Source organism: Parastagonospora nodorum, assembly GCF_000146915.1.
Source record: "Parastagonospora nodorum SN15 chromosome Unknown scaffold_33, whole genome shotgun sequence".
Classification (NCBI taxonomy): Eukaryota; Fungi; Ascomycota; class Dothideomycetes; order Pleosporales; family Phaeosphaeriaceae; genus Parastagonospora; species Parastagonospora nodorum.
Genome location: NW_001884581.1, coordinates 178,079 through 205,593, shown reverse-complemented (window position 1 = coordinate 205,593; position 27,515 = coordinate 178,079). Strand labels below are relative to the sequence as shown.

The following is a 27,515-nucleotide window of genomic DNA, read 5'->3' as shown; positions in this document are numbered from 1 at the left end:
GTTTTCCCAAAGTCGTGATCAACGCAAAGTCCTCAGAGCGCAAAAGCCAGTCAAGAATCTCCTGCTTTCCGTGGGTCGATAGCCATGCGTGGAAGCTTCAATCCACTCCCGCCGGTGGAACTCCTCACTTTAATTGTAGTGACGGCTCTGCGCTCGATCAAGAGTTTTTTGACCGCGCTCAGAGACTTTCCTTTCGCGGTCTCCAAAGGAGACAAATTGACGTGCTTGCCAGGTTTTTTGGTCGCTTTATTGCTAATGTGGTTGACGTTGAGCAAGGACAGCCTGGACTGCCTTGATATCTTGATTGGACAGCAACCAAGAGCGGAGTGCCAGTTTCCCACGACATGTCGCAGTTCAGGCTGCCGTGTTCAAACGATACCGCGATAAGCTAGGGTGTGCGGAACGGCAAATTTTGGCGACGGTGGGAACGTTGATTAGCGGCTGGTGTTTGTGTGACGGCATGCTGCTGCAGAACTTGATGACAGCCTCCAGAACCTCTACATGCTTGGATCTGATAGGTGCGTTGATTAGGTTGTCGAGAATTGTTTTCTTAACCAACTGACCGGCGTTGACTTCATCCATCCCAAAATCATTCCATGCCTCGATAGTGATCTTGGTGGCACGAACATGCTCGTACTCAACGGAGACACACAGGGCTTTCTGCAAGACATCATCCTGTTCATTGACCGAGGACATGATCCCGTCAACCAGTGCACAAGAGGATGGCTTGCCACCGAGAGCAACAGCGCCGGCGAAGACGTCCCCAACGACGACATGGCATGGGTATTCGTTCGCTTCAGATGCAAGACGTGAGACTAGCTCCCTGTTGCCGAAGGCGAGGGCGGCAACAAGCTTGTCCGCGGCTGTCAGTCCACTGAGGAATTCATCACCGAGAGCCTTATCGAGCAACATCGCAGAAGCCTTAGATAAGCCGAGCATGACTGCAATGCCTTTGCCCAGGCGGATGCCAAGATCGATACATTGTTTGTCTTCCTTATAGATCCCAAACTCTCGGATGAAGAACTCGTGCATCGCCTGGAGCTTTCTGGTAGGCCTCTCGCCGCACCTAGGGGAACTTGACTGCGATAATGCAGTAGCATGCCGAGGTTTGTGTTGAGGAAATTTGCAAGTCTTTGGGCCTGGGATTCGTTGACAGGATGGAATGTGAAGATCCGGTCCATGATAACATCTTTGAAATGGGCTGAGTCATTAGCAAGAGAACACATAAAGACAAGAGCGACTTACTACCAACTTCAACGCCAAGCTGATAGGCAGCCTCTAAACTAATGTTGAGCACTAACTCGTGACCGATCATGCACAAGATCTCAGCTAGTAAGTTCAATTCTAGATGCCGATATCGATTGACGCGCGTCAACGTCTTCAAGCAGAGCAGAACTACGATAAAGATTGAGTTAACCTACTAGCCTGACTAAACATCGTTTAAATCATACCTTAGAATTTTTGTAAGCTTACACAGATAGCACTATGTACCTCGAGTGAAGATACTCGGATCGTTTAGTGCCAAAGTTCTCGCGATCTGACGGATGATTGATTGGAGATGCCTAAAGTCGAAACGGGTACACTACAGGAGCCTGTGTCTAAACTAACAAAGGAACTATCAGCCCTGTGGATGGTGGATACAAATAGGTGTATGAAAAGCCTACCTAAGTATCCCACACGCTATTTCACGGCCTTCCCTTTGGTTTATATCTTCACGCGGAGCAATGATGGAACTAATTTCACGGGCGATGCATCTCTGGCTGAACAATGATGATTATGGGCAAAATTTCAATCGGCTATATGCACTATATAGTTCTCGGACAGCTGTGTCCGCCTCCCACTGGAGAACAAAGGATTTATTAAGAACGGCTGCTTTCAAACTAACAAAACATTGGATGAATGCCTTGACAAGCGCAGTAAGAATCGAGTCTAAAATCGTCGGCCGCGCAGAGACGCTCGGTTGTCTGCGAGTTGAACAGAGGCGCGCATGTAAGGGCTGGACTCCAAGAAAGCCGCGAGAGCAGCGATGGTGTCAGGTACTATCTGGCGAGTGCGGCGAAAGGTAGCCAAGCCGCTCGCTGGCGTGAACAAGAAATTTCATCATTCAGGGGTGGTGGCTAGACGCTCGAGGACGAAGCCACTCATCCTGGGTTGGGAGTGCGGTAACCGAAGGTCACTCTGGTAGGCACGGCCGAAAGTGCCGGACATATGGCCCCCATACCGAGCTTGATGGAAGCGTAACAAACCTTGATGAGGTCGATGTTTGGAGACAGGGAACGTGAATGGCCGGGTTGGTAGTCGGGCTGCCCGATCATCATATTGGACCCCCTTGAAAAATGACACCCACGGCACGCTTTGTCAATGGTGGGAAGAATCGATTCCTTGACCTTTCCTAGAGTCTGTTTTTTGTCCTCGAAATGCTGACGGAAAATGGTAGAGACAACGAGGAGGGCAAGCTTAGGGGCAGTGCCAATGAGGTTGCCCTGGCCATCTTCGACATCGACGTTGCCACCATGACGAAGGCTGCGAGCAGTGACTGACCACTTGCGAATGTCATCGCCGAGAGCCTTGATAGTGTCCAGGACCAAGCGAATCTGGACGTGGGCGGGCTGAGTGGCTGCGTGACCGATGGACTTGTGGTTGGTGGTATCCATGATAGATCTAGTGGTCGATATGAAGAACTGTTAGAGTGTTGAAAGTCTTGGGAGAGTTTGCAACTGAATAGCAAGCTTGTTGAACTGTGGAGGAGAATATAATAGTTGTAGGCGATGAGAGAGCAGATTATATATGAGGGAACCAACACTGTGGCATTATTCACATGCAGTAGCCGTATTATAGTTGCACAATATGGCTGTTAGTGGGCAACAAACTCATTGTGCTTTCACAAATCCGGTCAGAAGAGTTTCCTGCCCTGTTTACTGCAGCAAACTTTGTCCGTGTCATGACATGATGGGGTCTAGTGATAGTCTTTGTGAAAGACCTCGAGACTTTTCACTACTGGCCTACTCCTCGTATATTCCTACCATGACATGCATTGTGAGATTGCAAGGCTGCTAATATGTCAGCCAGGAAGCCTTCTACCCTGTTTTTTCACCTTTCTTCAAACCAGCCCCTCTCGTATAAGTAGCCTCCTCCCTCCAGATGCCCATCACTACATCAAAGCCCGCTCAATCAAGTACCTCAACTCACATCTCACTTCCATCCTTGACCCCTTCTTCAAGCACACGAGACTCAAGACACATCGACACTACTATGTCTTCCAACAACCGTAGCAAGCGTCGCCAGGCTCGAGCTCCCCGCGGTTATGTCGCTGAACTGACTCCCGAGGGCCAAGTCAACAAAGTCATCGCTGACATCAAGAACCTCAAGGACGGCGACGACTTCCGCTCCTGGTCCGCTTCTGCCCGTAAAGAGCTCACTCCGTCCCTAGTCATCCCCTTGCAGGTCGGCCCCGATGAGACCTCGCGCGTCTACATCCCTAAGCAAGCTCTACTAGTTGCTTCGCCCGTCGCACGAAATTACTTTCAGCAGAACTCGACCTTAACAACTGCGAAGTTCACACACAAGGATATCTACATGGGTGCAATGAAGGATATCGCCAAGTGGCTCAAGGCTGCTTGCCTCGAAGCCCACTTTCCCGAGCTGATTATGCCCGAGGACATCAAGGAGTTCATGGAGCTCCGTCTCACTGCTCACACGCTCGGCATGGAGCGTTACGTCGAGCACTTCGACTACTACTACATCGATGACATCGACTGCCAGCGTCCGTCGCTTGCGGAGATTATGCTCATCGTCGACTATACTCGCAAGGACGACGATCCGATCTTGGTTGCCCTTGCCAACCGTTTGGGATACTTGTGCAAGCATCACAAGATCCCCAAAGCCGACGAGGAGGCTATTGTCAAGCTCCTATTGGATCCCCATTACGGCCGTCTTCTAGCTGCGGTAAAGGCTATTGCAAAGAAACCTTGAGAGAAGCCTTTGCGCCTTTGCGCCTTTGCGCCTTTGTTTAGCAGACATGTAGCTTGTCAGTAGCGGCGTGTCGATGTATAAGACCTTCATGGTCTATATCATGAAGCATTAGGCCTCATGGCTTTTAGAATCAATACACTTTTCTAATAAATACATTGCATATGTGACGTATTGTTAATTTTCGGTAACGGAATAACCCAACACCAGCACAGAACGCCCCAACCTCTCGTGGCAGACGAGGAAATGCCTTGGAGTCCTGAGAACCAAGTTTTTGAACGTCACTTTGTCTGCACTTTATATTTCTGGCCGCTTGAGCAGGAGATGGAGCCCTGGACGTGAATGTATCAAGGAGCAGCACCAGGCGCTGCAATATTGTTTTAGCTCTTCGCCACGTAATATTCAGCCATTGAGTTTATCTAGGCTCTTATCTTAGACCATGATTGTTCTCTCATGGTAGGTTGACTTTATACAGAACGCGCACGAATTAAAGCCGCACCTAGTGGCGGTGACATAAGACACAGTTGGTCTGGACGAAGTTCCTGCACGGTCAATTCATAACATTTTGTGAAATGGAACTCTTTCTGACTTCAGAACCTGCTGTTTGATGAGCGAGATGAATAAAGCTGTCATGCTTCAATGATTTCTTAATTAGCTACACTAAATCCGCTATACTACTGCTTCGTCAACCAGATCATCTTGCTCTGATAGTCCGTCCTCTTCCAAGGGATGTTCAAACCCGCGTTCATGTATGTCGCCCCAGTATACGTCGCATTGTCCCAGTCATTGCTGTATCGCGCCTTTGGATCCAAGCCCGCCAACCTTAGCGGCGGAATCGCAGGCTTCACCACTGAAGACTGCTGGAACGCAAACAAAACCGCGTCGTTTCCATCAGCGCTGACGAACTGCACCGCAGGCCAGTTGCTGTTGTCCTTCCATGCGAGGCGGTAAAAGTCACCATTGATGACAATAGGGTTGACGCGCTTGGCAGCAGCCATAATTCCAGGTAGACCGGCGGCTTCGACAGGAGTAAGCTCTTCGGGGTTGAGTTCGAGGCCGAAAGATCCACACCACATGGCAACGTGGGCGCGGTACTCTATGCTGGTATTGCGGGCTGTGGCACCGTTGGGAACTGCAGACACGTGGCAACCCATCGATGAAGGAGGATAGACGAGCGAAGTACCCATCTGAATGGTTATGCGGTCCGAGGCATCGGTATTATCCGAAGTCCAGTGTTGGGGCCAGTAGTAGAGCAGTCCAGGGTCAAATCGACCACCGCCGGATGCGCAGCCTTCCCAAAGTACGTCTGGGTATTTCGTGGTGAGGTTATCAATGACGCGGTAGAGTCCCAAAATGTAGTCGTAGCCGGCAGATGGGCGCGCCATCTCGTGCATGGCACGGTTGTTGTCCCACTTGACGTACTGGATGTTTGCCGAGTCGAGTATCTTCGACATGAAATCGATGATGAAGTCCTGTACTTCTGGCAGGCCCACATTCAAGACCAGCTGGTGTCGTGTCAATGATCGCTGGTGCTTGCCGGCATGCAAGACCCAGTCCGGATGTTCAAGGTAGAGTGACGAATTGGGATTAACCATTTCTGGCTCTACCCAGATACCAAACTGCATGCGCGTTGATGACTCATTGAGAACAGTCAGGTTGTTCACCGAGTCTACATAATGCTTGAAGCCGCTGGGGAACAGACGGGGATTCGGCGTCCAATCTCCGAGACCTGTCCAGTCGTTGTTACGCGGATATTCAGTACCAAACCAGCCATCGTCGTTCACAAACAGTTGGATGCCTAGCTCTTCCGACTCTTCCGCCAGTCTGACCAGTGAAGTCTCGTTGATGTTGAAGCCAAGGCCCTCCCATGAGTTGAGCAGAATAGGCCGTGTCTCTTTTGTAGCTTTGTGGCGTGACAGATGGTTGCGGTAGAGATCGTGGAATGAGCGTGACAACCCGCCCACTCCCTCGGATGAGTAGACTGCGACAGCTTCTGGCGACTGGAAGGTTTCGCCTGGCTGCACTTTGATACTTGCGTGCAGGGAGTTCAGGCCCATCAAGACACGGGTGAAGCCGTTAGAGTACTTTTCGGCAGTCGCTTCAAAACTTCCAGTCCACACCAAGCTAAATCCCCATGCCTCGCCCGCACTCTCGGTAGTGCTCGGAGACACAAGTGCGAAGAACGGGTTGTGGACGTGAGAAGCATAACCGGCCTGGCTACCAAATCTGTGGGAGTTAGTAAATTATTTTCATTAGCAATAGACAATGCTTACGAGGTTCGTCCGTAGTCAACCTTCCTCCTGGCGACGTTAAACTCGTCTGACCAGTCTCCATACGGTTCGATCATTTCCAGATCGACGTTGGGAAAGTCGGTGCTAAAGCTTGCTGCTCGCTGGATAGTGATTGGGCCAGAGCCTTGTGCTGTGCCATTGCTTGAGGCATGGTTCGTGATGCTGAAGCTCCGTGCGATCGCATTGTACTGCGGAAAGACGGAATACGAGAGCGCTGCCGAGACATCCGAAACATTGTCGTACAAGTTAACAATTAATGTCGTCACGTTGCCAGCTTCACCCCACGTCGCCGGAAGTCCTGGTAGCGATGGCTTTCCTTCGGTGATGTTGTGCGACTGGTACCGAAACGCGGACACAGTATCGCCATCTGCGTGTTCGATGTGAATCGCAGGCAACCGAGGATCGCTGCGCCCAATGTCCGGAAATTCGCGGCGCTTGTTAGACAGCTGATCGTTCCAGCCAGAGTTCCATGGCTGCGCTGGAGGTACGAAGTCGCTGATAGAACCACCAAAGTGGTCTGCGAGCAAATCTCCAGACGCGTGATCAACATGGAACAGGTACGACATTCCCTCCGCATTCAGCGAGAAGTTCGTTCCCGTGGCGGTGATGACTGTTGATGTTAGTCGATATCAACATGCTTCTACCTCAATCCAACATACCATCCTGCCCGACAACCGCAGTTGTCAACAGCGTCAACACGCTTACTTTCTTGAACATTGCCATGTCTGTGAACTACCAAGGCGTTGGCTTGTTGGTGGCTGACGGGACTACCCCATTTTATACGCCCAAGATCGCTCCCGCATGCTTAGTTTGTACAAGACTACTGTCAACGGGAGGATGAGGGGAAAGCGGAGAAAAGCCGGGGTCATCGAGACTTCGACTCGGCGCGACGATGCGGACGAAATGGCCATCGATTTCTGTGCGGATGCGGTGCCGAATTCGGTTAGACGATCGCCCGTTGCGGCGTTTAGCCGGGCGGAAAACCGGCGGGATTGAGGTCGGTCCTTCCTGGCATTGGGATATGCGTCAAAGTCTTCAACAGCCTCAACGTCCTTGCATCTCGACACTTTGTGTTCCTATGAGAAGATTGCGCGATATGCATGATGACGTCGAGCGTTCATCGGATGCGCGAATGCACGGGACGGCATTTGATTTAACCCTGAGCAGAGCCCGATGGTCGGCAATGGCGCGAGACAACACAACAAACACCTCATTGAACGCACTGCCGCGTGTTCTCCCAAAGGAGCTCGGGGAAACACGCGGAAGCATTCAAAATCTCGGCGGAAGTTCGAACTGACCGTTGCTCCATGGCATGAAGAATCGGCTCCGGACGGGTTACCAACCCTCCACGGATTCGGGCAAACTACCTAGCAGAAGAACAATGGTCGACCGATTCATATTGCCCGGAGGTCACACGTTGATCTCGCCAGGCAACCGACACACCGATTCTGCCAAGCGTCCAGAAACCGCAATTGAAACTCAGCTGCAACCGCACCTTCTCCATCCCCCCTGATGACACCAGTCAAACTCGGCAGCATATCATTGTATCCCGAAGGCATACAGGGGATGACCGACACTCTTCAGCACCTCGAGAGTATCGAAATCCCGTCCACTTTTAGCTATCTATTTGTGGCTCTTCCACCGTTAGCTCCGTCTCGAACCATGGTACCACAAATGCATATTATCTGGTTGCAGATATCTAACACGCTGCTCGCGCTAACCTTCCAAAAACATCAACATCGTGTATCTAGAAACCAGCATCAGCAAAGCAATCCAAACAGCCAAACTACTGACGTTGTCTAAGAAGACAAGACACGACGCTGATGACACTCACACCTCCGCACTCAGCCATGCGCCACATTCTCCTGCCGCTGAAGGCCTTGGCCTGTGGGAAGATTATGACGATCTCGTCGAATACACTGAAAGTCACGCTGGTCGAGTAGCCGTTTCGCAACTCCGCCGCTATCTGACGGAAATGGTCGCTATCAATTTCGAGGCGGACTTGTGAATCCTGAAAGCCGCGCTGCGTCAAAAGTCGCTTCAATCGAAGGACGTGGCGAGTGTTCTCGCCGAAGAGGAATAACGAACATTACTTGGTCTCGCACAGCTAATCAACAACATGCATGCGAAAGTGAGCAGGGCGGAGTGGCTCACCGTGCCCAACAGCGATCGCGCATTCTTCATGGAAGCAATAGTGGTCAAACCCGCCGAAGAGTTAAAGCTTGATGTTAGCTTTGTATTTGAAGTACTCGGAAGCTATGCTACTTCGGAGCAAGCAACGTCGGTAGGCAGACACATCCCGCACTTCGGAAAGTATCGATCGGTGTGCAGCGAAAAGATATTAAGGTTAGGAGCAGTGCTGCATAGTTTCGTCAAATGGGTATTGCGGTACACGGACAGGCACGAACTGAGAATGGTGCTTGGAGAAGCGATTGTTGAGTGTAACAAGAAGCATGGGTTTGTGAAGTTACTGAGCGAGTCCGGGAGAAGTGATGCCGGGCTTTGGAAGATGAAGATGGCTTCATCGCCCTGGGCATAATATGTACTGAGGGGTTCTGGATCGAAATCCGTTTATCAATGGGCTTCCCAAGGGCGGTTCCGAGCGCAAGACATCATTGCAAAAGAACCTAGCCTTTTGGGCGCTCTCACGCCGCACGAAGCAAGAACATTTGCCGATGTTGAGATATTTTGAAAGAAGACTTCAGCACAAAAGTCAAATATTGCTGGTTATCCAGTTTTTTATCTGGACTCAGAGAGAGCAGATTGCTGGTTGATGAGCAAGAAGAGTAAGAGAAGGCGGTACTTATACCTCTCCCACCATCACGATCACATGACGCCCGCAAACCCGTACGCTTGGTAGTGTCGCGCATACTTCCTGGTCATCTAAAAAGAACATGAACACTGCTCAACGGAACTTTGCCTCCTACTTTCCATATATGCCTGAGAAAGGAGCTTTTGGCCGTCGGCAACACGCATAAGGTCCAGATCTTCATTATTCTGAGCACCACTTTAAGAACAGCAGATCCGCAAATATGCCTTTATTGCCATCAGATTTTGATGAAGAAGAGCCACAGCACACATGACAATCGATGCATGGAGCTTTTGGACCAAAGCACCTATCGCCTTCGTTAGAGAAGCACTACCGCAAATCAGCGCGATAGTTGTATATCCACCTCCCGCTCGGACCAAGCATGTTCTCTTTGTCTGCATCCTTTTGAGACAGCAGGGCAAAGACATCACATGTCCGATGTCTGTTTTGGAGGAAGAGCGACACATGAGATACTCTTGGTCGTCATTTGAAATCGCCGGGCATCGCAAAAGAGGTCTTTTTGGGCGGGAAAGATATGGTACTAGCGGTTGGATAGTTTTGAGTGATGCCATCGTAAAAGCTGATTTTTTCAAGAATCTTGGAAAACATGTCGTATTCCCCTGGTGTCTGGAGAAGGGGGGAGAAGAGCACACAGGACATTGGTCTTGCTCCACTGCATTTCTTGTATAAGCCCGGAGACTATGTGGTGATGAAGTTCAAGTCCAAGCTGGGGAAGAGGATGTTTATATATGGTAGCTGCCTACCAAAGTCAAGAATACGCCACGAGAAACAAAGCTGTACGATTTGGGATAGAGCGAGAGGGGATAGTGGAGCATGGATATCTTCCACATGCTTTTGAGACGCAGCAGAGGAGTGATGTCTTTAGCTCTGATCATTTGAGAGTAAAAGGCTCGAGAAAAGCTGGCGACGCACATGTCGTCGATGGTATATGCCTTTGTGACCACGCACAGATAGTCATAGAATTTCTAATTTCTGGGTGTTCATTTGTGCCAAGAAGAATAGCAGCACATCAAATGAGTCTATGAGTTTTTGGAACCAAACAGTCGGAGCACAGACATAGCTACATCGTTGACGTTTTTTGGAGAAAACGAAGACTTTTTGTGTATGATCAAGAAGAGGTTCAAGCCGAGAAAGGGAAGACCTCATACATTGTCATGACGCTAGTGCGAGCCGGAACATCCGGACCTCGTGGTGTGCATTGTGGACGACATTTAACGTAGGCGTTAGGACTTTTCGGAAGAAATACCAAGGCGAGAGAGTGTTTTTGAAATAGCCCCGAAGACCAGCAGCCCAGTCATTTGTAGTGTGGGTCAGCGTTTCTAGAGAAGCAAAAGAATATGCTTGAGAGCAAGACTCAGGTTTAAGACATTAAATCCTCGAGGTTCTGTTTCCATCTCCACAGACATCCCGGGAACCCTTCTAGTTTCCAGAAAAGACATTGTATATATTTCACCCTGTTTTTGAAGCCGCGCACTTTGCGCGATGTAGCGAAGAAAGACGCATGGTAGCAAACCAAATAGCAAAGATATTCAGTCTCCAGCATCAGACAAAGAACGATGTAATCACATTATTCTTGATTTTCAGACCGCACGCCAAAACACCATCTTCATCTTCCCTCAAAACTTTGGTGCGGACATGCAAACATTCACCAGTCAATTCTTTTTATCCAGCCAAACAGTCGAGAACATGGTTCTCCTTCTCTTCACTTTGTAGACCAAGCAGGAAGGAGACAAAGTCATGCGTGGTGAGCGTCGATTTTGAAAGATGGAAACATTGTAGTCGTTAGTCCTGTGGTTTGGAAGCGCGGAAGACATCGAGAACAAAACATCCGACATGTCGAGCTTGAGTTTTGGGAGAGAGAAGGACAGATGAACTCATAAAAGAACAGGACGCAGAGTTTTGGTAGAATAAAAGGTGTTTTGTATGATGAAGAAACAAGAAGGAGAGTAAGGAGGGTAGGTTTATATACCCCGTCTCACGACGAAAAACTTAGCGACGTCGTTTGATCGTCTAACCGTGATGTAACCTCAAAGGGAGGGGTTAAAAGTCTTCCTTAATAAATGTTAAGCTAACCGTGTTCTGTTCCTTCATAATCCACATGTCGTCATCTGGCCATCCCATTCAAACACCCGGCATGCCTAATACCGGCCTTGACCGCCGCCACCCCCCCTGGGCATAAAGTACACCAACCCATAACCCTGTAAACGCCACCGCAAGCCCTGTGAACTTCTCAAACCACGTGTGAAAATATGCCGCCGTCATCAGCAGCATCCACCACATGAGGCCCGCCACGCCGAGTGCAAACTTGACGCCCCTCGCCGTCGCATCGCCCTCAACCTTCACCCTCTCTTTCTCCACTGCCACACTCGCCGTCTTGCCATCTGCCAGCGTGATCAACCGGCCGTCACGGAGACCCTCGACCCTTGTGAGCGCGGGTAGGAATTCGAGCCAGAGCAGCGAACTCCCGAGAATCAGCAAAAAGACGTGTCCCGAAATGTCGTGTCCACCCTTCCACGTCCCGCCCACAGCCTTACATGTCGCCGCAGTAATGAACTCCCTCGTATCGCTCATATCCATCCTCTCCGCGGGATCCCTCAGTCTCTCGCACTGCCCGCCCGTAAACCGAAACATGGTATCGATCAACGGCGGACCAAAGAACCACTGCGTAACCGCCACCCACCAGCCCGTGATGACCACATATCTGATGATCGCAGCGACCCTCCGCCTACTTATGCCTGCACCGAAGCCCGGGTGAAAGCCCACGAACACGCCGAATGCGAGCGTCGTCCAGAACCACCCGACCTTGACGAAATATACGTTGAAGACATTTTTCTTCTGCGCGAAGTAGGAGGGCGCGAATTCGGGGAGGTGGGATTGCGAATCGGCGGAGTAGGGCGCGCTGCGGGAGGTGGGCGAGAGCGTGCTGAAGATGCTGCCGAGGAGCAGGGTGAGCGGGTAGATGGAGATTAACTGGGCTTCGAGGCGGGTGGGGAGGAAAGGTGAGCGGCGAGTTGAGGAGAGGGGCGGCTGGGTGCTGGATGGCATTGTAGGGACGGGGTCGTCGACGGGTTTGCGGCGGGTTGACATTGCGGGTGATTGCAAGCAGAAAATCGATAAGCCGAGGCCAGAAAGGGAGGAGGTGAAGGGCAGGCTTGAATGTCACGCCGTGGTTTTGGACAAAGGGCGGCGCGTGTGGTTGTGTGAGAAAGGAAATCGCTTCCAAGGTCGTCGCGAAATCAACAATGACGTTATGCTGAAAATGGTGGTGAGCCACTGTGGCTGGTGCCACTAGCCGTGTTGGGGGGAACTACTCCAGGCACCATCTTCCTTCGATTTCCATTGTCGACTGTGAACACATTGAAGGACAAGATTCGATGTATCATGGTCGTAGTATAAGAGCCAGTACACATGACGACTTGCAGGGAGGTCTCGTTGGTAAAACACTGATATATCGATTCGTCTTTGTTTCGTCTATCATTGCTACATTTCCACAGCCCAACCTCGTATCGCTCGAAGTCGTTTTTAGCTGAAGAGCGCACATGCGCTGGGTATATAAACCTCGAAACGAAGTATAAAGTTTGTCTAGCCAGATAATGCGCCAGTCGTCGTTCAAGTCATGAAGAAAAAGGAAACATTCTCATAAGGAAAATTGACTTTGCCGCTATCATCGAAGCACCCACCCATAGGAGAGTACCGGTATCATGAACGGTGTGAAAGATGTACAAAGTTCGGCGCCTGGGCCAAGAAGAAAATGAGTCGGAGATCGAGGATGTGTGCCAAGAATGTGTCCACTCGATGTCACGTCCAGCGGATACTTTTAAGCAGACGTCATGCTTGCGAAAGATAATATCGGCCGTCAATCGTGGTGCGAAAGGAATTCCATAAAAGTCGTTCCGTGTACAAGCTCGTCGGGTATCGCTCCGTAATATTGAGGCCGCGTAGGTCTCTCTTGGCAGGTACCCATTCGGTCCAAGCCACGTCATCTGTTCTGGAAGCTGACCTGCGCTGCGTTCACGTTCACGTTCACGATCCTCGCCACGAGTCGCAGCCACACTAGTTTTTTCCTGTGCCACGTCATGGCTGTGCTCCGGCAGGGATCGGCAGCGGTGGTGCGCCTCAACGCCAGCCACCCATGCCCTGTCCCGACGGCGCAAACTGCCCGCGCCCGCCAAACTGCGCGGGGCTGTTGTTCAAACCCAGACTGGGGTCGAGGAAGGAATTTGCCCATTCGTCTTGGTTCAGCAGGTCGTCGAATTGCAGATTGTTGCTGGGCAGGTGCATGTTGGGACTTCCATGGTGGGGCTGGAATCCCCGCTGGGCTTGTCCGCCTTGCATGAGGTACATTGGCATTTGTCCAAAGAGCTGCACATCGCCGTCCCGCCGGGGCTGATTGGCCCCGAACCCTGGAGGCGCAAACTGTGCAGCGTGCGATTTGATGTCGATGCCAGACATTGGCTGCGGTATGCCGACCGCTGGCGAAGCTGTGTTGCGGTCAAACATTTGCGGGTGCCGGCTCTCAAATGCAGTCATTGGTTGATTGGGGTATGCCAGCGGATCCGCTGACGGGAACATCATTGTCGAAATGTCTGGGACGTTCAGCCCAGAGGGGTCAGCGTAGTTGGCGCCCAGCGGTGTTGCGGGGAATGATGACCTCTGTTGTGGGGTCTGCGTTGGGCCAAGTCCAAAGCCTTGCAAACTTGCAGTCGATGATGTAGGAGTAAGACCGGGCACTGAATCGAAGAAGCTTCCATCCGATGGAGTAGGGGAGTTGTACGCAGGATCCAAGCCTAAGTTTGCAAGGTGAGATTGCGAAAGAGGCAGAGAGTGTGAAAGAGCTGTGCGCTTGACATCGGGCATGCTCTCAGGGAAGGTGCTTGCACGACGCGGCGCCATGAAATCGTCTTTGAGTAGATCCGGCCGTGGAGCAAATGACTGCGGCGAGCTGTCATGGCGTCTCTTCTTCGATTCGATGATCTCGCCGCCGTGCTTGATCGATTCGGGCAATCTCTCAAACATGCTCTGGATAATCGTTAGTGCTGATTCTGCATGGATCTAGGAATCACTCACCTTCAACGCAGAACTACACCTGTCAGCCGCCATGCTTCGCTTCGAAAAGAACGCCAAGACCTCCTTGCCTTCCACCGCGTCTCGTAGGAGATCGAAGCTGGTGGGGTTGGTAGGATTTTCGAGGACGAAGTACAGAATCGAGACAATGGCGAAGAATGTGGTGTACATGGAGAACCAGTATGCTCCAGCTAGTACTCCCTTCTTTCGCATTTCTGTCGAAATGTGGATAATGTTGCGTGACACGCTCACACATGCAGAAGCGCATGCAAATGCTCTTTGGTCGACCACTTTGCCGCTGCTGGCCTGAGATACGTAGTGAAGGAATGGACGATACAGTAGTAGTTGCGCATGTCCGAACGCCATACGGAGCATTTGCTGAACTCTGGAACCATATTAATACCCCATCTTTATCCTAATAGGGCACGACTTACCTGGTAATCAAAGCTGATTGCTCACCCCCAGGCCTAAGTGCTGCTGGCAGTTCATCAAGCCACTGCGCCAAATCCTGCTCGAGCTCTCGAATTTTCGAATAGCTGACCGTGTATGTTACCGAATTCTTGTCACTTGAATGCGTTCCCTTGATCGGGTACACATACTTGCAGATCTTACTCAGAACCTGCACAATCCGAGTGTGGGCATTGAAGGCGACCATGACCGAGATGCTACCTTCCGGCATTGGCAAGATGCCATCCTCGGTGATGTAATCATCATCCACTTCGGCCGGCCAGCCCTGGTCAATATCCTCGTCTTCCAGAAAGCGTGGAAGACCAAGCATGGCTCCAACATACGAGTCCATCCTCCGTATCACCCAGAATATGCGTTTGCGGGTTTCCGATTCGACGGTGTTGAAGTTAGTGTTGAAGGAGCGGTGTAGTCCCATGCGGAGAGCTGAGCGAAGTGCAACTCCAATGTACGCGTAGCAAGCGCTCAACTTTGCGGATGATTGCAGGAATTGGATCATGAAAATAATGGTCTGAAGCGCGGTCAAGTCTCTGCAGTCGGTGACGTCGATGAGTTGCCGTGCTGCTCGGAAGTATTTGTATCTGGCGCAGTTAGCCTTCACATCATCCCACGTTTCTAACCAACTCACCCTTCGTCAATCAATGTCTCGTAGCTGGCTTTGTCGAGGTCACTGTCGTGTTTGGAGAAAAGCTTTCCGAGCGCGAGCACGGCAAAAAGGAGGGGAAGAAAGCCGTTCTCTGCATTGCCGTATTGGTCCGGAGACAATTCCCACATGCGATCGAACTGCTTATAGAAAGTGGGTAAGTGCACGACTCGGAGCATTGCACTGGCTTCGACAATGGCGGCATCACACAAGGCTTGCGCTTCATCCTTGGGAGGTAGATCGGCTCCGGTTGGAGTGGCAGAGGAAGTATCGGCAAGAGATAGAGTTGAATTGGGTGACGGCGGGCCTTGAGACATGGAACGATGCTTGAGGGACGGAGAAGAATCGGCTGGAATTTGGAACATCTCCCCGAATTGTCTGAGTCCACTCATGAAGCTTACCCCTGACGAGTGACCATGGTAGTCCCAGTTGCCCTCTTCGTCAAGATCCAGATGGCCTGTGGCCTTCACCATGGCTTCCAGGTGCGAATCATTCACGTCTTCGAGTGGCTGATCTCCATGGCTCGGCAGAAGACGTGGGTCAGTCTGTACAGCCTGGGGCCGTGGGCCTGCGACCGGTAATTGCGGGAGCAGGCCACTTTGAAGATGGGAATCAATGCTAGGGTCGTTCAGGTCGACTGTGGGAAAGACAACATGCAGAAGCGCCTTGGCGCGCTTCAATTGGCTTTCTAATGCTTCGATATACTGAGGCGTAGCATTTCGTCTACGATTCGACGGTTGGTCGTAGGAACTATTATAATTAACGGACTTGTACAGGACATGACGAGTAGGTGAGTGGCGTTTACCATTCTACAGAAATTAGCACGTCGGTCTAGATTGAAGAAGTTGTAAACTCACCATAGCTATAGACGGTGCAATGGGTGCATGGCTGCTTTCCATCGCACTTGATCTTCTTGCGCCGACATTCGTCGCATGCGCGTGTTACCCGGCGCCTCTTTTGGAGTGGCTGTGGCTTCGGCGCTTGGCCGTCGGTGAATTCACGCGTTGGAGAGACATCTTCTCCAGATTCGGCACTATCCTCGTGCTGCGACGATTCGTACTGACCAGATTGGCCGGAGCCTGTAGGAAGACCTTCAGTTGTGGTAGGGGCTGGAGAAGCCATGGCGACAGTTGGGGAACATGGCTGTGGCTGGGGGATGCTGCGCCTAAGAGCAAATGGGTCGGGTAATCATGGCAGGGGTCAGTCAGCGGCGGAGCGGTGGGTCAAGGAATAGGATTCTGATGGAGTGTCTTAGCGCTGTTGCATGGCATCGTCCCGCCCTTTGAGCACCGGGACCGAGTCGCGTTATACCCGTCAACTCGTCCGCTGGCTCGCGCCAAACAGCGGCCAAGTGGTGCAGAGCATAGCCACAAGCGTGTACTTCCAAGTCGATTGCGAGCCTTTCGTCGGCCTGTGATACTGCAAGAACAGTGAGTGGTGGTGACGTTTTGTGCATTCATTGCATCACCGTTATACCCCTCTTCGAAGCTTTTTTTTTATTAACACTACCGGATGTGTCTAGCCAGGAGTGCGGACGCTGCATTACCACTGTCGCCAAGCAAAAGAGCACAGCCATTCGCCTATTGACGACCTGTGGCGTCATTGTATAATAGCCCAGGACGCTGCCCATTGGCTGCGACGACGTGAGGGCGCCACCCACGCCACTCCAAGACCTTTGTGAAGAGCCTTAGGTTCTTGGGGCTTACCGGCGCGAAGCGGAGCAGGAAGCACGCTGTTTTCTTCGATGCGCCCGCTGACTGGTCTGATCCGCTGTGCGATCGTAGCCGATGGTGTTCTGCTGCTTCGTCGCGCGCTCTAAAGCCTCGACCGGTGGGCAGTGATCTTCCGGTCCCACCGTTCGGGATGAAGGCGTCAGGCGCCCGTAATCGGGGATCCCCCAAACACATTCGTCATGGGGGCCAAAGGCTGCATATTTCTCCCCCAAATGCGGAGTTTCAATCGGAGCATGTCGGACAGGCGAGCGCCGAACCACCTGCACATCCACATCCAACTGCACCCAGCCTCTTTGCACGCGAAAATTGGTAGCGCCGGGATAAAGTCACTGCAATTGTGACAGCGTGGCTTTGAACTTTGGGGCTGGTGGGTCTTGTCCTCTTGCGGTTGGTTGGCATGCCGAGCATTATTGCTCGTCGCACGCACGAACGACGAACTCTGCCATGCCTTGGTACCGCTTCGAAGAGCCAAGTCTGCAGAACTCGTGCCACAGCAAACCTCACGCCGAGCCTTGGGCATGGAGGATATGGAGGAGGTCTGGACACACAAATTGTCCTGTGTCTCATGTGAAAAAACTACCGCTCTCCGCGATGACGCTGATCTTATCGCTGTCGTCGAATCCCATGTGGGTCTGCCTGCCCGCCTAAGTTGCTGCCGTATCTCGTATGGCACAATTAGTCAACATGAATATTGGCTGCAAGGAGGTCTGCAGTCCACCTCTTAGGGCTCACGCCTCGGTTCAGAACCTTCCTGGCGCTGCTCTCCGGATGTTTGGGAAAGGTGGGTGTCGAGCCGTGAGATTACTTAAGTGATGGCCACCTCCGCACTCGGTCGCATCTGTGACTCTGGTTGAAGGAGCCTGTCTCACTCGTCCTCGGTTGTCCCGAAGATGTGGATTGATGATACTTGGCGCTCATGTGGTTGAGCCACAAGGGCTAGCGAATGGCCGTGCCAGGCCTTACAACATTGCTGTGTGCATCGGTGAGCAGTCGTTGTTTTTGCGGGTCAGTGCATCACCAGCCTGACCATTCAGGTTGTGCTAGCTGCCGGTCAGCCACACCGCCAAGCGATGCAGGTTGTGGCCTGCAATTAGATGCGGCTTGACTGCATTTTTGTGACCAGGGGCCTGATGGAAAGTGGCGTCAGTTCCCAGTGTATCGCTAGGGTGGGCCATGCCTGATGGACTGATCGGGCAAAGGCGCCTGGTATCGGGCTGCAACAATCCCATGAAGCACACCGGTTTCTACCGCTTGACCTGCTTAATCCAAAGTCGGAGGATCTCCCGTTCTGCCAGACGATCCAAGGAAGTGCTCCAGTCCCGGCTTGCTGACCGCGGAGATGGCAGCTTGCCGGTAGCGTCGATGTGACTGGCTAGCTTCGCTGGTGTGAACTGACAGCTGTGTGAGAAGCGGTTTTGAAACGTGTGATTAGTCACCAAATTTGGTCTGACTAATAAAGTCGTCTTCTGTCATCCAGCATGCGTGTTCTTTAATAATAAATACAGTTTCATCAGCTCATCAATGCGCGTTCGACTTCCGACAGCCATCGCTCATAGCCTTTCTCCGTCTGATTCCTGAGTGATCGGCTATGGCGTATGTTTCGATACTTCAGCCTTGCGTACGTTGTGGTAGTCCAGAACCTCAGCACTGTAGTCTGTGTCTACTGACAGCTGCGTATCGTTCTGCGTCCGGTGCTGCATCCTACCTCCCGAGATGAATGATCGGACAGTGTTCATCGTCCCTCCGTGGACTTTCTGAGTAGCGATCCTCGGCGCGCTTGTATCTTTGCGCTCGTGGAGAGAGTCGCTTAATTCGGAGCTCGACCTGCTGCTTGAGGATCTGGAAAGCCTCAAAATAGACAAGAGACGACGCCCAAACTGCTGCAACATGCTATCTTGCTTCTGTCGGTCGTCATCCACGGCCTTGGAGATGAAAACTCCGCGGATGACAATGACAGACACCATAATGAGCGAGACGCAACCTTCGATGATGAACCAGTACATCGCCCACACCGGTGCCGTTCCTTGTCCTGCCTCGGTTGTCTCGGTCACCGAACCGACCACCCGGATCAAGGTGCAAATGATCATGAATGTTGAAAGGCCCAGCAGCGCCACGACCGATACTTTGCGGGAGAGTGGCATCATTGACTCGTTGACGACAAGAATGGGAATGCTCACGACTATACAGAGTCAGTCTTTGATCCTCATTTGGAGCTGGCGGGCCACATGACGTACTGAGGACATCGCATATGATGTCGAGGACGCCGACAACAACGTTACCCGCGACACTTCTTGCATGTTGCTGGGGATTCGTGTTACATTTGGCTGCACGAAGTTAGTGCTTTTGATCTCGAAATGGACTGATGGTCAACTGACTTGCGTTTGCACCAAAGTGTGGACAGATGACTGCAAAGTTGACAACCGCATAGACCCAACAAACGACAAGAAAGCCCACAGTGACCCAGAAAAGCCGCAGGGTCCTGATGGACAGCCCGAGGGTCAGAGGGTAGAAGAAATACATGAACGCAAACTTGACGAAGTAGAGAGAAGTCCAAGTGAACACGGAGAACATGAAAGCCCACTTGGGAACGTCGAAGATTGCAGGGATATCATCTCGGAACGGGATCACCATCTTTTGGTTCATGGCCTCAACGAGATAGAAAGTGTTCAAAAGCTTGTGAACGCAGGCGAACGAGATAATAAGACAGATACACGAGATCAGGACGAAGCCATCGTCCCACTTGATTTTTCGTCCGCCGAAGATGCGAATCGCGAAACGTGCTAGCACTGAGAGAATGGCGAATCCAAAGAGAATGCTGGTACTGATCTGAGTTTTACGTTAGCATGGAAATTGCATTGCTAATAGGCATGTTTCATACCACGAATGGCTCTTTGTTGATTCTCCCAGCATGGTCGATAGTGTACTGTCTACCAGGCACATATTGCGCGGGCGGTAGCTTCGAAAGGCTCGCTGCATCAAGCGACATGGCTGGCAATTAGTTTTAGTAGAGAGAAATCCGAGGGGGAGACAACTGCAGCCGCAGAGTCTCTGGCGGAACATGAATCCATGATAAGTAGATCCCAAGATCTGGTATCGCACGCGGGCGCGTAAGGCTTTGGGGGCCATAACCGGTCAGCGGCGTGGGGCTCGTGGCAGGCGTTGAAGCAGCGAATCCCAAAGTCCCCGAGGAAACCGACATGTCGGCTGGATAATATTGACTGGCACGAAGAGGAATGATGGGGTTATAATTTTAGTGTTGGAGTGCAGGAAGGCGGTGCTGTGCTTACGCTGCAGGTGATATGCCGGGTACAGAGAGCGCTAGCGCCATTCCCACGTGGCACAGCTGCCTGTTGCTCCTTCGCCTTGCGCCCTCATCGACAAAGCAATGTCAACCTTGTGAGATCTCTCACCACACTGGCGCCATTTGGCCACTTTCTACATTCTCTAATATCGGTCACTTGGCCAAGATGAAGCGGGTCAGCATGCCGGCTATCGTGGCTGTTGTCGCGGGCGCCTTCGTTGTGATAATAGCCGGATTCATGGCCAATCGACGGCACGTAAGTAGGCTGAAAAATGGAGGTGCAGTGAGTCGAATTCCCGATACTGGCAGAAGCATCTCTAATGATGGCAAGCCAATGCCGAAACACCATCCTTTATTCGGCCATCTCATCGTGTTGAAAGAAGCAATACAATCACTTCCGCGCAACACTGTAATGCATGTAGTAGTCCGGCGAATAGCAGAGTCATTTTCCTGGCGGTATCTTCTATCTCAATCTATGGCCATTCAACGCTCCCATCATGGTAGTCGCGAATTCCTTATGTTGGCATCACAAGTCGAAGCAGCTTTTCTTGATAAGCCCGCAAACATATGCGATACCTTAGAGATTATCAACGGCGGATCATCACTACTAACAATGCATGGAAGTACGTGGAAAAAGTGGCGGGCGCTCTTCAATCCAGGATTTGCTGCTGGTTACATAACAGGACTTTCTCCCGCTATAGCAGAGGAGGTTGCCGTTTTCTGCAAACTCCTTCAAGACCGCGCGGAGAAGGGGGAGGTCTTTCCTTTGGAGGAGCATACGCTGAGACTAACATTTGACATCATTGCACGTGTTACCCTGTAAGTTCCCATCATGTGCTTGCAATAACTGCGCAAGGCCACTGCTAAAAGGTGGACACAGTGGTGCGCGCCTCTACTACCAAACCCAAGGAAGTGCTCTCGCAGATTGCCTCCGACGACAAGTGTATTGGACTCAATTTGGCACAACCTTCAACCCAATTCGGCGTTATCTGAGTCCTCGTCCACTCGTCCAAAAGTACAACAGTTATCGTATGAACCAGTACCTCGACAAGGAGATCGACAAACGCTTCGAAGAACTAGCCAGCTCTCGCGGAAACTCTGCGAAGAATTCTCGCTCACAATCTCGGTCTATCATTGCATTGGCTATGGACAAGTACCTAAACGATGTAGAGAACAAAGAAGAGGTGTCAAAATCGGCCTTCAAGCAGCTCGCGAAGCCTCAACTTCGCTTATTTCTCTACGCTGGCCACGATACCACGAGCAGCACATTGCTGTACAGCTATCTACTCCTATCTCGCCACCCACTTGTTCTGTCCAAAGTCCGTGCCGAACACGACCAGGTATTTGGCCCCGACTTCTCTCTTTCCAACATCACCCAGTCCATCACAACCGACCCCACCCTCCTAAACCAACTCCCCTACACCCTAGCCGTCGTCAAAGAGGTCCTCCGCATCTTCCCACCAGCCGGCAGCATGCGCGCCGGCCGTCCCGATCTCTTCCTCTCCGATGAGCATGGCCAGCAATATCCCACTGCCGGCTGTCAAATCTGGACGCTCAGCCTCGCAATGCACCATAACCCGTCCGTCTTCACACAGCCCGAAGACTTCATTCCGGAACGCTGGCTCGTCGGACCTGATGACGCTTTGTATCCGAAGAAAGGCGCGTGGAGGGCGTTTGAGTGGGGGCCTAGGGCGTGTATTGGACAGACGCTGGCGCAGTTGGAATTGAAGGTTGCGCTGGTTATGACGGTTAGGATGTTTGATGTACAGGAGGCATATGGGGAGTGGGATGAGATGCATCCGAGAAAGGGGGTTAAGATGGTGGATGGGAATCGGGCGTATCAGGCGGAGATGGGGGGAGGGGGAGCGCATCCTGTTGATGGGCTCCCGGTTAGGGTCACGATGCGGGTGTAGCGCTATCTTTTGGTGTGCATATTTTGGTGGGGGCTGGATGCTTCCAAAAAAAAAATTGGCCATGAACTAGAGGCTGATAATTATAAGATCTCATCCAGGCTTATGCTTCGCCAACAAGTATCGCTCAAAAGTCTGTATTTTTTACAAAGCACGCGCAGGAATTGCAACGAGACATTCTCCTCCCTCACTTGTCCGCTCGGCAAAGTATTCGTAAGACACCAGTGATTCTGAGTTTTGATATGCTTGTCAACATTAACCCGCACAGTACATGTCTACCAATAATTCCCAACCAGCCGTACCATACCATCAAAACATAAATTACCCATTCCGCAGATAAGCGCTACCGGTAAATTCCACCAGAAGCCAAGCCAAGACGCGACCATCCGGAGATAAGTGTGGCGCATGAAGTTCGCGTAATCCTTAGGTAAGAATTTCTCGGACGAATTGTAGCATCTCCGCTTGTGTTCACCCGTGTCCATTGTCGCAGCGAAAAGGAAGCGTGAAGTCACGAGGAAGTGGATATGTAGTGTCTCATCACGATTGAGGGAGAGTGTAAGCGTTTTGTTTATGGATGTTGTAGTGGTAGAGACTGGGTGAGATGGTTTCGATGAAGTGGAAGGGTTCACGTAGTTGTGAAGGAGGGGAGGGTTTGGAACGACTTTTGAGCGAGTTGTGGAACAGCAACCATGTGCCGCTTTCAAGTGTTGAATGTCGATGTCTCGACTTCCAGAATCTCAGTATGTACGGTAGCTGCGGGTGCAGCCTCGTAGGGCTGAGCTTTTGCCGTGTGGCGAAATTGATCCGAGGCACACTTGGTGGAGATACGGATCGCGGTTAACGCTATGCGCGGCGAAAGGCTGAGACGGGATGATCAGCTTACGCTGGAGACGACAACTTTGCTGAAGTCACAAATGTCGGGTCAATTTGAGATGGGAGGCCATGTGCGCAAGCTGCGAAAGGGAGACAACCTCATTGCGTACTGCTAAATACTGCATCATCTTCAGCATCCAATTGATTACTCGGAGGGCCTGGTATGGTTTCACTGGAACTCCTTGCAGAGAGCATATCTGAGCTGAAATCGAGTGGAAGAGCGGCATGATTACATCTGGAGTGCGTGCGATGTGATGCCTACAGCGCCATATAAGATGCATCCACGAATTGAGTAGCGAATGCCATCGGTCAAGCAGGCACCTAGGTACATGGAAGTGCTTTACTATCGTAAAATGCTCTAGTACTACATGCTATCAACTGCGGCGAAAAGCAACAGTGCATCAAGCAGTAGCCGTCCTTCAGGGCGAAGCTGTACGCAGTGTCCTTAGGCTACAAGTGCTGCACAAAGACTTGGTATACAACTGCAGCCGACCAGAAGACACTCCACTTCCCATCATTTTGATGGTGGTCGTTGCTGAATGTGATTTGGAGGGACGGCGCTAAGGCTGCGTCGGGACTAACGCAACTAACTAAGCGAGGAGCACCATCGTTCACATCAATATTCGCGACACACGACAAGACCTCGACACTAACCTCCAGCACAACACCCGGAATCGACACCATGTCCACCTTCGAACCGGTCATCGTACGTACCTTCCGATACACGAAAACTCCTTCTGTCGCCTGCCGCAGTCGCCGCCCGCGCTGCGTTGCTCAATCCCGACACGGCAAATTTCGTATGGAACCTCTGGCTGACTTGTGAAATCAGGTCATTGACGGCAAGGGGCACTTGCTCGGTCGCCTCGCCAGCACCGTCGCCAAGCAGCTCCTCAACGGACAGAAGATTGTCGTTGTGCGCTGCGAGGCTCTGAACATCTCTGGAGAGTTCTTCCGCGCCAAGTGTACGTTTACCCACACACCGACACGAGCGAGCAAGCGAGGCAGGCACACGGAAAATTGAGCGATGTGGTGGAGGATGTTGTGTCGACAATTTTTTGCAATGTGGCCTGCTTCCGATCGCACGCTCGCGTCATGGAGACGAAACGAGATCACGGACTGACATCCCACCACAGTGAAGTACTCTGCTTTCATGCGCAAGCAGACCCGTTACAACCCCACCCGTGGTGGTACGTACCCGAGAACGATTGCTACGCCGCACTCGAGCATCGCTGACCATAGCAGGACCCTTCCACTTCCGCGCCCCCTCCAAGATGTTCTGGCGAACCGTCCGCGGCATGATTCCCCACAAGACCGCCCGCGGTAACGCCGCCATGGAGCGCCTCAAGACCTTCGAGGGTATCCCTCCCCCCTACGACAAGAAGAAGCGCGTCGTCGTCCCCCAGGCCTTGAGGGTACTGAGGCTGAAGCCCGGCCGCAAGTACTGCACTGTCGGCCGTCTCGGACACGAGTTTGGCTGGAAGTACCAGGACGTTGTCGCTCGGTACGTACAATCTTTCGCCTGGCATGAATAACACTAACAACACCCCAGTCTCGAGGAGCGCAGGAAGGTCAAGGGTGCCGCATACTACGAGCGCAAGAAGGCGGCCAGGAGGCAATTGGCTGAGGCCAAGAAGTCCGCGTCTGTTGACGGCAAGATCGTCGAGTCCCTCACCTCCCTCGGCTACTAGACGTCGGCAGTTAATGAACAGTGTCGGTGTCGGTGATGTGGTTCGGCGTGGGATGCATTGGGCTCATGGGATCTTTTCTACCTCTACTATACTTCGACCATTCCAAAGGGTGTCCAGGCTAAAAGAGCATATCCACAGGGTGCTCATGTTATGGGTCTCTTCACGGTCGGTCTGCTAGAAGAAAATACGAAATGAAAATTCCAGGGCTGCACGACAAGCATTGTGATGGCGTTATGCTCAGAATATACCATTTTCTTCACTTCGTCTGTGCCCTTCGCACTTTCTTCACTTCGTTTTGTCCCCTTGGTGAGCTTGCCTTCGTCCATCGACGTGTCTCCCTACGACGAGTTCTGCATCGGTGAAATGGAGCTCGCGAGGCTGGCCAATGGGCGCTTAACCTCGGTTGTGACGTCGTTCCAAGACGCGTTGGATCCTTACCCCAGGTTTCGCAAGCTCTCTCGAGTGCATACTCAGCAATTGTCAGCGCAAAGATTGCATTGCTGACTGTGGATGTCAGACATAGAGCAGTAGCTGTATCACAACTGCATCGAGTGATATTCCACTAAATCGCCTTACGATCACCGACCCTTCTCCGCACCTGGGCAGCCGACGCTCTCGGAACGCTTCCGCAGTCTTGATATACCCAAACCTTTCCCCCCACACCCTCAATTCTGTAGTTGTACGTCAACATGGTCGACCGCCTCAAGCAACTCGCATCGCACTTCACCTCCGCCACCTCCGTCCCCGGCCCTCCACCCATCCAGCCCGGCGACAGCCATGAATACCACCATCGGCACAACTTCCACACGCTCAGCCCGACATTCTTCCTCCCCCGCGCGGCGCAAATCGAACCCAAGGCAACGGCTATATACCACAAAACTGCGAACGGCAGGATCTTGCGCCGCTCGTATGAAGAGGTAGCGGACCGGGCGCGCGGTCTGGCGTATTATCTGCGCAAACATGGATATAAGAGAGTGGGCATACTCGCGACCAACACGCCTGCGTTTCTCGAGAGTATCTATGGGATCGCAGCGGCGGGGAGTGTGAATGTCGCGATCAACTATCGGCTGAAACACGATGACATTAGCTACATATTCCAGCACGCGGACGTGGATATGATTATTGCGGACTTTGAGTTCGTTGGCTTATTGGATGAGTATAGGAAGGAGAGGCCGGGCGTGCCGATTCTGGTCGATAACGACACGGATGCGACCGAGGGCGAGCTTTCGGGGCCGTTTGATGAGGCGGTGTTGGAGGGACTGAAGTTCGATGTTGAGATGGGTGGGAAAGGGTGGAAGGATTTGGAGGCGCAGGCGGGGAATGAGGAAGATATCATTGCGCTGGCGTATACTTCGGGCACGACGGCGCGACCGAAGGGCGTGGAGTACACGCACCGCGGCGCGTATCTTGCGGCGATGGGCAATATCATCGAATCGGGGCTGAACTATCACACCGGCCGGGCGAAGTATCTCTGGACACTGCCGATGTTTCACGCGATGGGGTGGATGTTCCCGTGGTCTGTCACCGCGGTGCGAGGCACGCATTACTGTCTGCGGAAAATCGACTACCCCGAGATATGGCGGCTGTTGAAGGATGAAGGCATCACGCACTTCAACGCCGCGCCGACAGTCAACACGCTCCTCTGCGCCGCAAAAGAAGCAGAGAAACTCCCACAGGAGGTCCGCGTCACAGTCGCCGCGAGCCCGCCTTCAGCATGGCTCTTCGAACAAATGACCAACCTGAACCTCCATCCCGTCCACACATACGGCCTGACGGAAACATACGGCCCCATCACAAAAGGCTACCACATGCCCGAGTGGGAGACCATCCCCGAGAAAGAAAAGTACGCGAAGATGGCGCGTCAGGGACACGGCTTCATCATGGCGCTTCCCGTGCGCGTTATCAAGACGGAGCAAGCCGATGGCGTCCTCATCGACGTGACGCGCGACGGCCAGGAAATCGGCGAAATCGTGTTCGAGGGGAACATTTGCGCAAAGGGGTATTACAAGGACGCCGAAGCTACGCGCAAATTGTGGGCGGGCGGCGTGCTTCATAGTGGTGATCTGGCGGTTTGGCATCCTGATGGCGCGATTCAGATTCTGGATCGCGCCAAGGATATAATTATTTCTGGTGAGTTGGTCTCGATCTCTCTTTCTTTCATTGGCTTGATACTGACTTGATTCAGGCGGCGAAAACATATCCTCCGTTGCCCTCGAAGCCATGCTCTCCACGCACCCGTCCATCCTGGAAGTCGGCGTGTGCGCCGTCGCAGATTCGCACTGGGGTGAGCGGCCTAAGGCCTTCGTGACGACGAAAGACGGGAGTAATAGCGAGACGCTGGGCGCTGAGGTGATCCAGTGGGCCAAGGACAATAGCAATATTAGCAGATTCATGGTGCCGAGGGAGGTGGAGGTTGTTGCTGAGCTGCCAAAGACGAGTACGGGGAAGATTAAGAAGAATGTGCTCAGGGAGTGGGCCAAGGGGAATAGGGATGCAAAATAGTGGAAGATGAGGTCTGATGTGCTTGACGAAATCGATGAATGTATGATGTGCAGTGTTTGACAACCAGAATGTATCGCGGTTGCATATTCGGAGCTCTGTGTGCCGCAGTGAAGGCTGTACAACTTCGCGGCTGTTTTAGCATTCTGTATTGTGCTAGCAAGTCTTTGTTCCTATCCAGACTTGCGTATAACGTGAAAGCTGGCGAATGACTATGTGCGTAAACCCGCGTCGCTCTCATTCCGCTCA

The 27,515-nt window shown here is 52.1% G+C and overlaps 11 protein-coding genes across 11 annotated transcripts; 4 read left to right on the top strand and 7 right to left on the bottom strand.

Annotated features, from left to right (window-relative positions):
• Positions 1-354: 354 nt before the first annotated feature.
• Positions 355-1,032, bottom strand: SNOG_14719 (hypothetical protein; the record flags this gene model as incomplete). The annotated part of the gene is made up of 1 exon (XM_001804849.1): positions 355-1,032. One exon carries the CDS (start codon positions 1,030-1,032, stop codon positions 355-357), a length of 678 nt encoding a protein of 225 aa, XP_001804901.1.
• Positions 1,033-2,141: 1,109 nt separating this feature from the next.
• SNOG_14718 (hypothetical protein) lies at positions 2,142-2,654 on the bottom strand (the record flags this gene model as incomplete). Its single annotated transcript, XM_001804848.1, has 1 exon — positions 2,142-2,654. One exon carries the CDS (start codon positions 2,652-2,654, stop codon positions 2,142-2,144), a length of 513 nt encoding a protein of 170 aa, XP_001804900.1.
• A 598-nt stretch (positions 2,655-3,252) lies between these two features.
• SNOG_14717 (hypothetical protein) lies at positions 3,253-3,972 on the top strand (the record flags this gene model as incomplete). The annotated part of the gene is made up of 1 exon (XM_001804847.1): positions 3,253-3,972. One exon carries the CDS (start codon positions 3,253-3,255, stop codon positions 3,970-3,972), a length of 720 nt encoding a protein of 239 aa, XP_001804899.1.
• Positions 3,973-4,643: 671 nt separating this feature from the next.
• SNOG_14716 (hypothetical protein) lies at positions 4,644-6,983 on the bottom strand (the record flags this gene model as incomplete). Its single annotated transcript, XM_001804846.1, has 3 exons — positions 4,644-6,195; positions 6,243-6,870; positions 6,920-6,983. The coding sequence occupies 3 exons, from the start codon at positions 6,981-6,983 to the stop codon at positions 4,644-4,646; spliced, it is 2,244 nt and encodes a 747-aa protein (XP_001804898.1).
• A 4,228-nt stretch (positions 6,984-11,211) lies between these two features.
• On the bottom strand, positions 11,212-12,177 carry SNOG_14715 (hypothetical protein; the record flags this gene model as incomplete). The annotated part of the gene is made up of 1 exon (XM_001804845.1): positions 11,212-12,177. The coding sequence occupies one exon, from the start codon at positions 12,175-12,177 to the stop codon at positions 11,212-11,214; it is 966 nt and encodes a 321-aa protein (XP_001804897.1).
• A 1,029-nt stretch (positions 12,178-13,206) lies between these two features.
• SNOG_14714 (hypothetical protein) lies at positions 13,207-16,384 on the bottom strand (the record flags this gene model as incomplete). Its single annotated transcript, XM_001804844.1, has 6 exons — positions 13,207-14,109; positions 14,158-14,539; positions 14,589-15,200; positions 15,248-15,489; positions 15,664-15,950; positions 16,120-16,384. 6 exons carry the CDS (start codon positions 16,382-16,384, stop codon positions 13,207-13,209), a joined length of 2,691 nt encoding a protein of 896 aa, XP_001804896.1.
• A 420-nt stretch (positions 16,385-16,804) lies between these two features.
• Positions 16,805-17,403, bottom strand: SNOG_14713 (hypothetical protein; the record flags this gene model as incomplete). Its single annotated transcript, XM_001804843.1, has 3 exons — positions 16,805-16,853; positions 16,969-17,255; positions 17,353-17,403. The coding sequence occupies 3 exons, from the start codon at positions 17,401-17,403 to the stop codon at positions 16,805-16,807; spliced, it is 387 nt and encodes a 128-aa protein (XP_001804895.1).
• Positions 17,404-18,505: 1,102 nt separating this feature from the next.
• Positions 18,506-19,981, bottom strand: SNOG_14712 (hypothetical protein; the record flags this gene model as incomplete). Its single annotated transcript, XM_001804842.1, has 5 exons — positions 18,506-18,562; positions 18,618-19,174; positions 19,230-19,319; positions 19,371-19,821; positions 19,874-19,981. 5 exons carry the CDS (start codon positions 19,979-19,981, stop codon positions 18,506-18,508), a joined length of 1,263 nt encoding a protein of 420 aa, XP_001804894.1.
• A 1,346-nt stretch (positions 19,982-21,327) lies between these two features.
• Positions 21,328-22,209, top strand: SNOG_14711 (hypothetical protein; the record flags this gene model as incomplete). Its single annotated transcript, XM_001804841.1, has 1 exon — positions 21,328-22,209. One exon carries the CDS (start codon positions 21,328-21,330, stop codon positions 22,207-22,209), a length of 882 nt encoding a protein of 293 aa, XP_001804893.1.
• Positions 22,210-23,761: 1,552 nt separating this feature from the next.
• SNOG_14710 (hypothetical protein) lies at positions 23,762-24,976 on the top strand (the record flags this gene model as incomplete). Its single annotated transcript, XM_001804840.1, has 5 exons — positions 23,762-23,785; positions 23,909-24,041; positions 24,213-24,266; positions 24,322-24,580; positions 24,629-24,976. 5 exons carry the CDS (start codon positions 23,762-23,764, stop codon positions 24,765-24,767), a joined length of 609 nt encoding a protein of 202 aa, XP_001804892.1. The 3' UTR covers positions 24,768-24,976.
• A 480-nt stretch (positions 24,977-25,456) lies between these two features.
• SNOG_14709 (hypothetical protein) lies at positions 25,457-27,269 on the top strand (the record flags this gene model as incomplete). Its single annotated transcript, XM_001804839.1, has 2 exons — positions 25,457-26,897; positions 26,953-27,269. 2 exons carry the CDS (start codon positions 25,457-25,459, stop codon positions 27,267-27,269), a joined length of 1,758 nt encoding a protein of 585 aa, XP_001804891.1.
• Positions 27,270-27,515: the final 246 nt, after the last annotated feature.